Here is a 16024-nt window from a genome sequence, read left to right as displayed (position 1 = left end):
GGGGCATGACTGTAGTCAGTCTTATCTTCCTGCTCTAAAAGCCAGAAAAATCAAGGAAAGGCCTGCCCACAGGCCACCTTGAACTTCTAATTAAGGCCTCTTTCACACTTCCGTCTTCGAGCTCCTGTCACAATCCGTCGATTTTTGAAAAAACAGGATCCAGCAAATTTTTCTGCTGGATCCTGTTTTTTCCCATAGACTATTATTAGTGGCGGATTGTGACAGATGGCCATCAGTTTCATCCGTCGTGCACTGGATCCATCGGAAAATTGCTGTCCGTCAGGCGGAGACAACGCACAGAGGAACGTTTTTTTTGCACGTCGGAAAAACGCTCAGCGACGGATCCTGCGCTGCCCGTCGTTGGCTATAATGGACGCCTATGGACGCAGGATACGTCGCTGACTGTCAAAAGCAGGAATCCAGCGACGGGTTCCGTCTTTTGAAACTTAGCATGTGCGGAAGAATTTCCAGTCATGGAAATTCTCTCTTGCTCTCTCTCTTTTTACTATTGATGCTGCCTGCAAGATATAATGTAAAAAAAAAAAAATCGCAATATTCTTACCTTCCGGCGTCCCGCGCAGCGTTACCGATGCTCCCAGCAGCCAGCGTTCCCAGTAATGCACGATAATGTAGCGGTATCGCGAGACCGCTACGTCATCAGAGGTCATTGCACGCAAGGCATTACTGGGAACGGGAGCTGCCGGCAGCATCGCGAGCATCTGTAATGCTGCGCGGGACGCCGGAAGGTAAGAATATTGCGATTTTTTTAAAAAAATTTTTTATCCTGGGTTGTGTTGTGTATGCGTTTTCGCAGCGGAAAACTGTTGCGGAGACGCATACACAACAGGTGCACGTAGCCTCGACGGGTCCATCAGAAAAGTGGGCCCAGTGCACCTGTTTTTTACAATCTGCACGTAATCAATCATTTCAACATTTTGACGGATCCTGTGCAGATTGTAAAAACGGAAGTGTGAAAGAAGCCTAACAGTGAATGAACACATACATACCACTGAAACAGCATGTCAATGTAAATTATGCCGCCCTAAGAGTAGCCAGCTGAAAGGGGTTAACAAGTTCTTTTGAAATGTTTTGTGTGATAGTTATTTTAGTTTATGGCTTTTTTGTCAGTATTACACTATGTAAATGTGATAATTTGTTTGTCATTTTGACATGTTAAGTGTATTGGTGTTTTTTTAAATTCATAGGCTGCAGCAATGGATGCCTTGTCTCTGGAACAACTGCCCCCCTACACTTTTTTTACGCAATCAGCATCACCGCAACAATCCCAAGTGCCAAGTGGCCTTTCCCAAACCTCATTAATGCAGGGCTCTGGTTTACAAAGAGGAACACAGCTCCCACCTCTTACTGTTAAAATATCAACTACAGTCCCTCAGTCACCACCTGGCATTCAAACTCCATCATCATTCGCTATTGATATCAATTCGGTAAGTGTGTTAGAACATGCTGTTGATTTTTATATGGTTTTATTTAGTTGTATATACGGCAAATTTTTCAGCACATTTTTTGTGTTGAAAACTCCCCCTTGGCTTATGCACGAGTCATTGTCCCAGAAGACTGTGGAGGAGGGGGAGCAGAGAAACAGCGGGTCACAAAGGCAGGAACCGGTGGCTGGGACTAAAGCTTGTGCCTGCTACTAAAGAGAAATTAATATTCACTGCACTGGCAATTAATACTAATTTCTCTTATAGTACGCACAAATTGCAGCTGGCAGCTTCCAGCAGCTGCCAGGCTGTCATGGGTGTCTCCTCATTAAGGTAATGAATATTCACCTCTTTCCACTCCTATAGATGTGGAGACAGGTGAATATTCATCCCCTTAATGAGCGGGAACCGCTGGAGCTGCTGGCACCAGAACGATATGCTGCAAGGGTGTGCATGGATCGTAAGTAGGGTGTTTGGGGTATTTTTTTATGCTTTTCTCATGGGGGCCACACATGCAAGGATAGGGATGAGAAACCATGTATACAAGGATGGGGATAAGGAGCCATGCAGACAAGAATTGGAATAAGGAGCCATCAGACAAGGATGGGAATGAGGGGGCCCTGCAGATAAGGATGGGAATGAGGAGCCATGCATACAAGGATGGGAATGAGGAACCATGCATACAAGGGTGGGAATGAGGAGCCATGCAGACAAGGATGGGAATAAGGAGCCATGCAGACAAGGATGGGAATAAGGAGCCATGCAGACAAGGATGGGAATAAGGAGCCATGCAGACAAGGATGGGAATAAGGAGCCATGCAGACAAGGATGGGAATGAGGAGCCATGTAGACAAGGATGGGGATGAAGAACCATGCACACCAGGATGGGGAGGAGAGGACAATGCATGCCCGGCTTATAGTTGAGTCAATAAGTTATCCCAGTTTTTTGTGGCAAAATTAGGTGCCTCGGCTTATATACGAGTATATACGGTAGTTAAAAGTTCTTTGCTTTGGCTAATAAGAATGGCACATGAGTGTTTTTTTCAACTGTGATCAACATTATTGGCAGATTTGTTTTATTTGAAAAAGCCCATCTCTTCAAAATTAAGTGTATCTGTACTATGTATCAGTAGAATATTGTATTAGCTTTTCCAAATACATTCAACAAAGAATCAGCTAGTCATCATACTTGATGTCATTTCTGAAAAAAATGAAGAAATATAGTGCATGACATGGATAGGATTAAAGATGATCTTTCACCAATTTCATTATTTTAAACTGTCCACTCCATGAAATAGTGGCTGATGAGCTGAATAAACCATTTTTTTTTTTTTTTTCCATTTTTCCCTCTCCGTTAGGCTGGAGTCACTCTAGCGCATAAAAAATCGGTCCAATGTTAATCCAGAAAAGTAGGATGGGTGTCATGCAATTACAATGCGATTTTTCTCAACTAGTATCCATATGACATCCATATGCATTGTGTTTTTCACATAATCTTTTCCATGCTGTAATTCTGTATTTAATTTTGAAGCTATTTTTCTAACTAATAAAGCAATCATATATACAGCTATAGGTAGAATAGATAAATACAATAGATAGACTAGAACGATGTCCGTGACATAAATAATTAGTGCTGTGCATGTGAAAGGCACTAAAGGGTGCTAAATTCCTACCTGACATCTATTTATCTAGTCTATATCTCTATTCTAACTGTTTGGGCTGTGAATTTACTGTATAAGGCAGATGAAATGTCTGATTTTCTTTTGAGGTGTGCAGAAAACAAACGGGCACCATATGAAGGATCCTTATGTCATTCGATTTTTTATTTATTTTTTTTTCTTCCACCCATTAACTTGCATTGACGAGTGGGATCCAATTCTCGCAGACAATTGCAGCATATTACAAATTTTTTGTCAGTGCGATCAGAGCTGAGTAGAAAACTTCTCATTTAATAACATTGGTCAGAATGCAATGTTTTCTCGTATTGAATGCCTCCATATTATAAGCCAGTGTGAGCGAACCTTTACAGAGATATTGTCTTGTAAACTTTAGGTTATAATTTAAATCTAAGTCTCTGTGGATGTGAACATTTTTCCCCTTTATGACACTGACCAATCCTAAGCAGGCAGCAACATACTGGGGGGTAAAAGAACACGCCCCTCAATAACTTACAACAGGCTTTTTCCTGAGTAAGACCCGAATGACAGTCTGTAATCAAAGGCAGTTCAGCACTGAGACCAGTGAGGAGAGCAAAGTGCTCTGAGTGGAGCAAAGTGCTCTGGGTGGAGCCGAATTAATTGTGATTGCAAATGCTTTTCAACTCATGACAGTCAATGTGTCTGGAGGAGCATTACAGCAGGACTGAGCTTTGTCTGAATACAAACACTTCTAGCAGTGCTGTGAAAGCTGAAGCTTGTTAGTGATCACACTTTACTACTTTGTTCTGCTCTGGTCTCTTTGTATAGCACACAGAGCAGTGTCCTTGCATGCCTATCAGTTACTAACCTGCCCTAAGCTATTGTGGGGGCATGTTTTTTTCCACCCAGTATGTTGCGGGCTGCTTATAATTGGTCAAACTGATGGAGGCGAAAAAGTGAAAAATCTCTGGTAACGTCCCATTGGACTTGGAGGTTGTCTGGTCTTCTGATAAGTCTGCAGTCACTTTAGGCACATGCTGTCAGGGTTCACCGATGTGTCGGCAACCAGAATTATGCAATTTGCATACATGCATTCACATGCCGTCTAGATATGCTCAGCTTTTCTCAATTCACATGTATTGAGAGAAGCCAGACACGTCTAGTCTTAATATTGCCGTAAGTATGTACGGTAATTCACATGCTTGCAGTCATGGTGAATCCTGACATCATGTCCACCTCCATTGTGACTGCAGACATTCATCCTATGACTGGACAACCCCTGTAACATAAACTGTAGCCTAAAGTTTACAAGCTTATGTCTCCACAGTGTAGAGGAGAAATAAAAAAAAAAGAAAACTACATTTTCATCAGCTCTGCATCCACTGTTCTATAATGTGGCTAGTTTAACATGCTAAGGGCAGCACAGCGGGATTCTGGGTTCAAATCCCACCAAGGACAACATCTGCAAGGAGTTAGTATGTTCTCGCCGTGTTTGTGTGGATTTCCTCTGGATTCTTTGGTTCCCTCCCGCACTCCAAAGACATAGTGATAGAGAATTTAGGTTTTGAGCCCCAATGGAAACAGTGCCGGTCAAGTGCTGTGAAATTAGTGGCGTAAGTGAGTAAAATAAATACAACTTTTGCAAGGTACTCCTAGCCATAACACTTGGTTACACAACCTTTGGCAACAATTGCAGCCTCTAACCTTTTTTTATTCTGTAAGCTTGTGCTCAAGCTCTTGAATGCATGGTTTCCTCTCCTAATAGCCAATTTCACCTAAAGATGTTTAATTAGTTTACGATCTATGCTTATTGCTGGCCAATTTAACCCTTTACTGACTTAGATATTGGGTACATCATATACTGGCTCCTTGACTTTGATGCGGACCCACAAGCTCAGCTTGCATCTTTGACAGTGGCATTTACAGCACACCAGCGGACTCTGGTAATGTGCAGTGCACCTCTCTGAGGCCAGGACGCGTACACCAGGCTGCAGAGGATCAATGATGAAAGCTGAAGAAGCTGTGCACATGTGCAAGGTAAGTATAGCGCTTGTGATGTCTCCGACTCTTGCAAATTGTTATCACGCCCACAGGAGCGTGATAACATGCTAAGTGGGCCGACTTGTCTGGGGACTCATAACGCCCCCTCAACTACTCAAAGCCTTCATTTACATATCATAAGCAGAATTTAGAAATACTTTTTCTAAAGATCTGTTTATGTATGTAATGTAATACATGGACTGTTAGACAGGGACTTTTTATATGTACACACAACTACTGGTGATTCTGGGGGCACGGGGACTTGACAGGTTCCCTTTAAAAGAACCCATGGCTGTTGTATTTTGGCACAAAGTTAGAGGAGGTAATGTTTTTATAAAGCTGGAAAATTTTCATCACTGGGCCTTTCCTAACAATGATGGTGGACAAGCCATAATCCTAACAGGCTAATTAAGGTCTGAAACCTTGGTCAAAGTTATCTGAGCACACAAATCTCCAAGAGTGCCTAAAGTTTCCCCTGTGTCTGTCATGATGATACTCCTGTGAAAACTAGCCTGTGACTGGCATTTATGGAAGACCTCAATTTTTGTTATATACCGCAATACTGTGGCATTGCTTTATATAGATCAGATGATCGCGATTCAAGTCACCTAAGGGAACTACCGGTAATAAATATAGTGAAAAGTAAAAAAACAAATATTTGAAAAAATATGAAAACATAAATTGTAAAAGCTCAAATCGCCTCCTTTCCCAGATTAATAATTTAAAAAAATGCACATTTGACATCACTTGTTCTTAAAAGTCAGATCTATCAAAATATAAAATAAATTAATCAGATCTGTAAACGGCGTAACTCAAAAATGGAATAAAATGCCAGGATTGTGTTTAGGCTGCCACCACAACAACATGGGTGTAATTAGGCAATCAAAATATCATATCTATCCCAAAATTTAGCAATAAAAATATGAGCTCAGGGTGCAAAAAAAACAAGCCATCACAGCTCCATATCCTGGAATTTGAAAACTTTACGGCTATTGGAAAATGGCATCACTTAACTAAAACAAAAATGATTCATCTCTGGTATCTCCATAATTGTTCTGACCTTAAGAATCAAATAATTTTGCGGAATTACAGTTTTTTATTTTGCCATTTCACCACACTTGGAATTTTTTCCCACTTTTCCTCTGCGTTACATGATAAAATGGGTAATGTCATTCAAAAGTACAACTCATCCTGCAAAAATCAAATCCTCACAAGTACAATGGTGTTCAAAAGTCCTGCATAGGCGTGAAGAAAACTATATGTTTCATACGTCTGCATCTCTACAGTGAAACTGGTGGAACATATATGTTTTTGTAATCCCTCACTGTATGCCACACTCATTTTTGAATGTCCCAAGTGTATAAATTGTTATGGTATGTGTAGAATGGTGAACAGGTTTCTAAGTTCATTAACTTCCAATGCACGTTCACACAGACTTAAATTTTACTTTTTAAGATTTATTATTTTTTATTTAATTCAGAGTCCTGAAAAGGGCTTTTTTAGTGCATTTTTAGCTTCTAATACTTTATTGGCCAGCTTCTGCTCTTGAGCACCAGCTTGCATCTCTGTGGCATTGAGTGAACAAGCTTCTGCAGATGTTCACAAGTGATGATGTGGTTCCAGGCCTGTATCAGAGCCTCAATCAACTCACTCTTGGTCCTTGGCTGTTTTCTAGATATCTCTAATGATACCTTGTGCCACAAATTTTTTATTGGATTGAGATCCGGGGACTGAGCTGGCCAGTCAATAGTAGCCACCTTGTTCTTCCAACACCATTGGCTGCCATATATAATCCCCTGAAAACAGGTGTTGAGCAGAAGGCAGCATTTTTTTTTATTAAGGATGTCTATGCATTTTTTTGCATTAACCATACCCTTCACAATATGAAGCCTTCCAACACCATTGGCTGCCATACAGCCCCAGACCATTGCTTTCATCGGATGTTTCACAGAGAAAGCTCAAACACTCTGGCTTGTACTCTTCATGTGGGAACCTTCTCACATAAGACTTGCCATCATTTCCTAATATGCAAAAAGTGCTTTCATCACTAAATAGCACTTTTTCCCACTCCTCCTTCCTCCATTTTAAATATTTCAATGCCCACGATCCTCCACTGACAAAAATCTGAAGGCTCCCATCATAAAACGCTACAGTATGATTCACTAGATAGACCAACAGATAAAACAAACAAACAAAGCAGCAGATATGATGCAATGTAATGCAATGTGATTGGCTGCATATATCAATGGAAAAATAAAGTTTTGGCTCTGAATAAGGGGAGGAAAAATGAGTGCAAAAAAAAAAAAAGAAAAATCGTCCCATACTTAAAAGGTTAAAACGATCTGTTTTTACCTTTTTATAACCATTTTTCTACAGTTTTTTCCATTGAGCAGTGGCGTTCTATGCCTATACAGCTGTTCAGTGTGCATATGGTATGAATTGAAGCCATTACTCCACATGTCACCATATAAACCTGATGTTACCGGATGTTGTACATAGTTTCTTTGCCATCCTTTTTTCTCCATATCCTTGACTGACTTGTCTTGACAGTTTCATAAGAAGCTAACTTCTCAATCAACATTTCAAGCTGTTGAAGCGGAGATGCTACGATCTATGGAAAAACGCTTGTAACCTTTAGGCTATGTACCCATGTGCATCTTGTTGCAGAAAACAAGAACATTTTACAGTTCCAGCAAAGTGATTGAGATTCCTGCCTATTTTTTTCCTTTGTGGATTTGAACCTTCAGTATTTTTTCAAATCTAAAGCATGTCAAGTCCTTCTGTGTTTTGCAACACATCAAAACAGTCACAAAACTGCGTCAGAAGGTCACATATTTTGAGTGTTTTTTTCCGCCAAACCTGTTTTTTGCTGCAAAAAAAAAATGCTGCAAAAGCGCCACTCCCTTACACTGCACTTGATTTGTGTGCTCAGACAGCTGTTTGACTTTCTTGGCATCAAAGCTAGTATTTATAAGCTAATTAAAGTCATCTGAGTGCTGACAAAAAGTGGGCAGGTGAGTCTAATTAATCAAAGGGTGTGCCGGTTTTACATATTAATACTTTTTTTTTTTTTTTTTTGCTGAGAATTAGTCCACAAAATTAAAGGATATGAGAAAAGGACCATTTATTATAAATTAATGTTGGAATCTAATTCTAATATAAGGGCTTGTTTCCACTTGCGAGACACGGATGTGTTTCTCGCAAGTGGAAACAAGCCCTAACACCTGAAGTTGTTTTCCTTTTTGTACGTATTAATTCACCAATCGGAGTAATTTTAGTAGTTTTAGGGGGACATAAGGCTGCTAGTAAAATTGGTTGCTGAACTTTTTCTGTGAGGAATAATAGAGACACACATAGGAGTGTTGATTAGAGAAATGTCTAAAACAAATCTGATTACGTTCAGAACATTCAGGAAACACAAACTTAAGGTTCAAGTAATCATTCAGACAAATCAACTGCCATTTCTCTGTTGCCATCCTATATCAGGAGGAGGTCGTCTATATAGCGAACGTACCACCTGATATGGGAAAGGGTTGGTGTCAAAGAATACAAAAAATTCCTCCCATCTAGATTGGCATCAGGGAATATAAAAAAATTTATGAAAGAGACATTAGTCTTATTTTATGAAAACTGAACAGATGGTGCCCTGAATGGTGCTTTGTCCTTGTTTTCAAGATTGTATCTTTTTTTTGCTTCCAGGTTTTTAGGACTTATTTTTTATGATGTACTCAGTATTTAAGGGTGCAATAATGTTGACCATAACTAATGTACTTCCCTTTGATTAAACATCTGCTGTGGTATTCATATGATAAAGGGTTCAGTATGTATATAACATTGCAAACTCAAGAAACCAAAGGTATTGTTGTTCCTCGATATGTGACCTACTTATCGACAACCATAGAGGTCTTCTGTAGACTTTTGGTTGTCATGCCAACCCATTGGCGACCCGCGGTCATGTGACATGGGCGTCAATGGGCGGGATTTACGGTGCCCTTGCCGGAAGTGTGTGTTAAATGCCGCTGTCAGTTTGGCAGTGGCATTTAACGGGTTAACAGCCACGGGTGGTGCGATCACATGTCAGCTGTTCAAAACCGCTGACGTGTCCACATCAAAGGGAGGGAGTCCGACATCAGCGTGCTAGTACGCCTGATGTTGCAAAAGGGTTAAGAGGAAAAAGTCATGGATATAGGAGAGTTTGTTACACTCTGACCATGAATTCCAGAGGACACAGTTGAGACAGAAGGCATGCATTAATGAGATTCGCAGGGTTTGAGTGTAACAGGGGAGGAGTTAAACTTACTATTGCAAGAAGGGCCAGGGTTAGTACAGATATCGCCTGTGACTAGGAGAAGGAGACTAGAGAGTGTGCAGATGAGAGAGCATCTCTTATGTTGTATAGTGGGATAAAAAAATTAATTTAGTTAGTTAAAGAAAACCTTTATTTTAAAAAAAAAAAAAAAAAAAGGATTTCACTCTGATACCTTATTAGATTTATATTACTGGGTTAAATCATTTTTGCGAAACATCAACTTCAAGTGACAAGAATGGCCAAAACTACAATTTCTAGTTCTGGTAGAATCAGCAGGACTTAAAAGGATCATGTGACATACTTTAGTAATAGAATAGTAGTATATAGTACAATGATGTGCTAAAAACTTTTTTTTTTTAGTAGTAAAGCTGCAAATAATATGGAAATTAAATGCTGTACAGCAAGGGGAAATGATTGGATTTCAAAATATTGGTCTGTCTCAGTTGATCATCAAACTTTGGTTTGTGTAGGACTGGAAATACTAGATGCCTTTTTGTGTCATAATATTTACCACTGGCCCTGATTTTTTTTTATTTTAATAATTTCTGTTGATGTCTATGGTAAACTCTAGGTAGCTGTACAGTTCGGTTTAAAGTCTATATGAGTTTGTTAGAACTAAGCACACTACGGTATTTACCATAATCCTAATTTTCTTAGTATCTGTTTTTAGCCTTTGTCATGTTATGTCCACAGTGAACATAAACACACATGTATGATTTTAGAACGTCATTCTACAGTCTACATGCACTTTTGTCAACTCTAAAAATATTTTTGTTTGGATTTTTAACCCCTTTCTGACCTCGGACAGGATTGTACGTCCGAGGTCAGATCCCCCGCTTTGATGCAGGGCTCCGGCGGTGAGCCCGCATCAAAGACGGGACATTTCAGCTGTTTTGAACAGCTGACATGTGCCCGCAATAGCGGCGGGTGAAATTGCGATTCACCCGCCGCTATTAACTAGTTAAATGCCGCTGACAGCGGCATTTAACCGGCCCGGCCAGCCGGAAATGAGCGCATCGCTGACCCCCGTCACATGATCCAGGGGTCAGCGATGCATCAGAATGGTAACCATAGAGGTCCTTGAGACCTCTATGGTTACTGATCCCGGCTAGCTGTGAGCGCCACCCTGTGGTCGGCGCTCATAGCACACCTGCATTTCTGCTGCATAGCAGCGATCTGATGATCGCTGCTATGTAGCAGAGGCAATTGAGTTGTGCCAGCTTCTAGCCTCCTATGGAGGCTATTGAAGCATGGCAAAAGTGTAAAAAAAAAAAAAAAGTATAAAAAAATGAGAAAAAAATAAAAAATATGTAAAGGTTTAAATCACCCCCTTTCGCCCCATTCAAAATAAAACAATTAAAAAAAATCAAACCTACACATATTTGGTATCGCCACGTTCAGAATCGGCTGATCTATCAGTTAAAAAAAGGATTAACCTGATCACTAAACAGAGTAGCGAGAAAAAAAATCGAAAAACGCCAGACTTACGTTTTTTTGGTCGCCGCGACATTGCATTAAAATGCAATAACGGGCGATCAAAAGAACGTATCTGCACCAAAATGGTATTATTAAAAAACGCCAGCTTGGCACGCAAAAAATAAGCCCTCAACCGACCCCAGATCATGAAAAATGGAGACGCTATGGGTATCAGAAAATGGCGCAATTTTTTTTATTTTTTTTTATCAGTTTTGAATTTTTCACCACATAGATAAAAAATAACCTAGACATGTTTGGTGTCTATGAACTTGTACTGACCTGAAGAATCATAATGACAGGTCAGTTTTAGCATTTAGTAAACCTAGCAAAAAGCCAAACAAAAAACAAGCGTGGGATTGCACTTTTTTTGCAATTTCACCACACTTGGAATTTTTTTCCCGTTTTCTAGTACACGACATGCTAAAACCAATGATGTCGTTCAAAAGTACAACTTGTTTTGCAAAAAATAAGCCCTCACTTGGCCATATTGACGGAAAAATAAAAAAGTTATGGCTTTGGGAAGGAGGGGAGCGAAAAACGAACACGGAAAAATGGAAAATCCCAAGGTCATGAAGGGGTTAAAGAATTGTCACTTAGTTCATGATACGTGGGACTATATATTTGTTTGCTGATATCTGGGGAAAATGTGAAGCAAAAATAGGAAATACGTGTCAGTTTTCAACCTCCTAATATAGATGATTAAGTCTCGCGCCTGCGTGTATGCGTGGCCCAGGATTCCCAGCCCCGCAGTGTGAATAAATCAGAAGACTGCGGGGCTGGGAATCTTGGGCCGCGCATACACGCAGGCGCGAGAGTGAAGACATCATGTGATGTCAGTGGAAGTGCAGCGCTAACTGCGCATGCCCGAGAAAAAAAATTACAGCACAGGCGCCGGGGAAATAACTGAACGCTGAGGAGGCGGCGCCCAGGGGAAAAGAAGAAATGACTGATGGCTGGGAGGCGCTTGTGTCTGGGAGGAAGGACATGCCCCCAGACAAACTACAGGTATGGAGGGCAAATTATAAAAACAATTCTTTCAGCGGTGGAAGGGACCCCAACTAAAAGAGCCACTTTGACAGAATACAGCATTAGTGCTGCACAAGGTGGCTCTTTTAGTTACAAACGCCTGGGGGTGGGGGGGTGACAGGTTCCCTTTAAAGTAGAGGACAGATGTCTCAAAAAGATATTAGATCCTTTTTTTATTTTCTTTCGCAATTGCATAAAAGCCAATTGTTAAAGTTTTCAGTGTAGGATGTCCTGGAATTGTTCTATTATAGGATATGCAATTATTTATCAAAGCAAATGGGTAAAGAGCAGTGAGAGGTCCTCTTTAACACATTCACTGCCAAGACAAATTTCACAATCGTGATTTCCACTAAACTAAAGTTGTGTATAAAAAAAAATCTAGCATATTTGTAAGAAAATGTAACTCAGCACTTGTAGTCTTCGGTTCGTTTACACCAAAGGTTAAAAATTAGTAACAAACATTAATTTTGTGCACTTTTTTTTATCTAAAAGTCTGACCTAAGTAGAGCCTTATGGGTCCACAGTCTTGTAAAAATAACAGTTCAGAGTGTGTGGGGGTACATTATCCTTTACCCAGGTTACATTGCCAAAGGACATACTGCTGCTATATCGGAGCATGATGCAGTGAATGGGGTTGTATTGTGACTTGTCATGGGCAGGTTGCAATGCTTCCATTTTCACCTGTATTAAGTTGCGATGTATCAAGAGTATATAGCGTTCTTTGTCCTCTAGACCTCAAACACTGCCATAATAATAATATTTTTTTATTTGTATAGCGCCAACATTTTCCGCAGCACTTTACATTATAGAGGGGATTTGTACAGAAAATAGACATTACAGCATAACAATAAACACAGATCAAAACAGATACCAAGAGGAGTGAGGGCCCTGCTTGCAATCTGAGGAAAAAGGGGAGACAGGAGATGTGGATGGTAACAATTGCTTTAGTTGTTCAGACCAGCCATTGTGCAAGGATCTGTTGTTCATGTAATGCTCATTAACCGGTTATCAGCCTAATTATGTAACAGTACAGATACAGAGGGCTATTAAATACATAAAGCTTATGAGAAACATTATGCAAGGAACCTGATTATGGTTTAAGTTATTTTAAATGGGCCACACAGGGATAGTTAGGTTAATGCGTTGAGGCGGTAGGCCAGTCTGAACAAATGCGTTTTTAGGGCACGCTTAAAACTGTGGGGATTGGGGTTTAATCGTATTAACCTGGGTAGTGCATTCCAAAGAATTGGCGCAGCACGTGAAAAGTCTTGGAGACGGGAGTGGGAGGTTCTAATTAGTGAGGATGTTAACCTCAGGTCATTAGCAGAACGGAGGGCACGGGTAGGGTGGTAGGCTGAGACCAGGGAGGAGATATAGGGTGGTGCTGGGCCATGGAGTGCTTTGTGGATGAGGGTAATAATTTTGTACTGGATTCTGGAGTGTATGGGTAACCATTGTAATGACTGGCACAAGGTCAAGGTAGAGGCATCGGAATAATGGTTGGTGAGGAATATGATCCTGGCTGCAGCATTCAGGACAGATTGGTGAGGGGAGATTTTGGTAAGAGGGAAGCCGATTAGTAGAGAGTTGCAATAGTCCAGACGAGAATGAATAAAAGAAACCGTAAGAGTTTTTGCAGAGTCAAAAGTAAGAAAAGGTCGAATTCTAGAAATATTTTTGAGATGCAGATAACAAGAGCGAGCCAGTGATTGGATGTGGGGGGGTGAATGAAATCTCGGAATCAAGTATGACCCCAAGGCAGCGGGAATGTTGCTTGGGAGTAATGGTGGAACCACATACTGAAATGGCAATCTCGGGCAAAGGTCGGTTAGTAGAGGGAGTAAGCACAAGGAGTTCAACTTTTGACCGGTTCAATTTCAGATAGAGGGAGGACATGATGTTAGAGACAGTGGTAAAATAATCACTGGTGTTTTCTAAAAAGGCAGGCAAGATATCAGGAGCAGAAGTGTATAATTGGGTGTCATCAGCATAGAGATGGTACTGGAACCCAAATCTACTGATTGTCCAATTGTGGCGGCATACAACGAGAAGAGGAGGGGGCCTAGGATTGATCCTTGAGGAACCTCAACAGTAAGGGGAAGATGAGAGGAGGAGGAGCCAGCAAAAGATACAGTGCAAGAGCAGTCAGAGAGCTAGGAGGAGAACCACGAGAGAACGGTGTCCTTAAGGCCAATGGAGCGGAACATAGTGAGGAGGAGCTGATGATCCACAGTGTCAAATGCTGCAGAGAGATCCAACAGAATTAGCATGGAATAGTGACCATTACATTTAGCTGTTAGTAGATCATTAGAGACTTTGGTAAGGGCAGTTTCAGTAGAGTATAAAGAGCGGAAACCAGATTGAAGATGGTCGAGAAGGGAGTTATCTGAGAGATAGCGGATAAGACGGGAGTGGACCAGGCGTTCGAGGAGTTTAGAGATGAAGGGAAGATTAGAGACAGGTCTATAGTTAGCAGCACAGTTTTGGTCAAGGGATGGCTTTTTAATTAATGGATGTATGATGGCATACTTAATTGAGGAGGGAAAGATACCGGAAGAGAGAGAGAGGTTGAATATTTTTGTTAGGTGAGTGGTGACAGCAGGGGAAAGGGACTGGAGGAGATGTGACGGAATGGGGTCACTGGTGCAAGTGGTCGGGCGAGAAGATGCAAGGAGCCTGATTACTTCTGTGACTTCTGTGACTGGTTCAAAGTCAGAGAGTGAGCTAGATGCAGTGGGGGAGGGAGGACAATGCATGGTATGAGGGGATTGGGAGATAATTTCCTGTCGGATATGGTAAATTTTTTATTTAAAGTAATTGGCCAGATCGTCAGCATGGAGATCCGTGGTTGGGGCCTGCACTCTTGGGTTGAGTAGGGAATTAAAATGTCCGAGAAGTTTAGGGTTATTGGACAGTGAGGGGATGAGGGTGTTGAAATAGGTTTGTTTCAAGAGGTGAAGGGCAGTGTTGTATGTTTTAAGCATAAACTTCTAATGGATGAAATCTTCGGGTAGATTAGATTTTCTCCACAGGCTTTTGGCGCACCTGGAGCACCGTTGCAGGAAACGTGTTTGCAGCGTGTGCCATGGTTGTCGCCGTCTTTGCAGAGTCGTTCTATGTATTGGAGGTGCAACTTCATCCAGGGCACTTTGCAGGGTTTCATTGTAATGGTTCAGTGCAGAATCAGGACATGAGAGGGAGGAGATAGGGGCCAATGAGGACTGTATGTTATTCATAAGTTTCCGGGTGTTAATGTCCTGTATGTTTCTAGAAGTGTGGAAAGTGGGGGTGAACTGAGCGGGATGGTAATTCTTGATAGAGAATGAAAGAAGGTTGTGGTCAGAGAGTGGGAACCATAGTCACAGTGCAGGCTTAATCTTAAAAAAATCGTGAAAACTGAAGAGACTAAAATCTCTTACAATACAGTGAGCACGATTACATATTGATATATACCTGCACAATTACTCCCACCTTTTTTTGTGCACAAATTGGGCCATTAGATAGCACACATCCTTCCCCAATTGGTAAAGGAAGTAATAATATGAAGAAAAGTTACTAGATCTTCCTCTGGGGTCCCTGAAGACTGGTTGTGGGGAGAGATCACAATAAGCCTCTGTTTTTTTTCCATCCTCATGTAGCTTCCAGCGACCTGTTTCTGTGCCATGTGTTTTGGACTTTGAAGCTTGAGATTCTTGATTTACTATACAACTATCTAAGTTAGTCCTTATCTTCTAGTGTCCATGCTACTGGAAGAGGTAAATAATTTCTGATACTTTAGATCTAAATATAGAACACCACTCCAGTATATATATTTTTTATTATTCCATCGATGGAGTGGTGCCACTAATGGAAGGTCCCTTCCTCTAATAATATACTCCCCCAACCACCATCTTCATATGTTATCAGCGCTGTGCCGGTCAATCTTCTGCATGTCGTGACCTGCCGGGTCGTTCCAGTGTTTGCTGGCGGGCCATATTTTCACAACTTCTTGTATGTCTCAGAGCCAGAACAAGGCTCTCATAGACTTACACTGAGCGCTTGTGACAGTTACCTCTTTGAATTCCGGTCAGTCAGAAGTTTCGGTCACAAAATTA

General features: G+C 41.1%; 1 protein-coding gene across 3 annotated transcripts in view; it reads left to right on the top strand.

Moving 5' to 3' along the window:
• The window catches only part of CRTC1 (CREB regulated transcription coactivator 1), a 313574-nt gene that overhangs the window by 248435 nt on the left and 49115 nt on the right, over nucleotides 1-16024 (top strand). For all 3 annotated transcript variants that reach the window (XM_077270212.1, XM_077270202.1, XM_077270193.1), the window contains one exon: nucleotides 1206-1445. In XM_077270212.1, coding sequence (XP_077126327.1) covers nucleotides 1206-1445 — 240 coding nt within the window. The remainder of the gene's footprint in view (nucleotides 1-1205; nucleotides 1446-16024) is intronic.

The sequence above is a fragment of the Ranitomeya variabilis genome, chromosome 1 (genome assembly GCF_051348905.1).
Source record: "Ranitomeya variabilis isolate aRanVar5 chromosome 1, aRanVar5.hap1, whole genome shotgun sequence".
Classification (NCBI taxonomy): domain Eukaryota; kingdom Metazoa; phylum Chordata; class Amphibia; order Anura; family Dendrobatidae; genus Ranitomeya; species Ranitomeya variabilis.
This window is presented reverse-complemented; position numbering and strand designations above follow the sequence as displayed.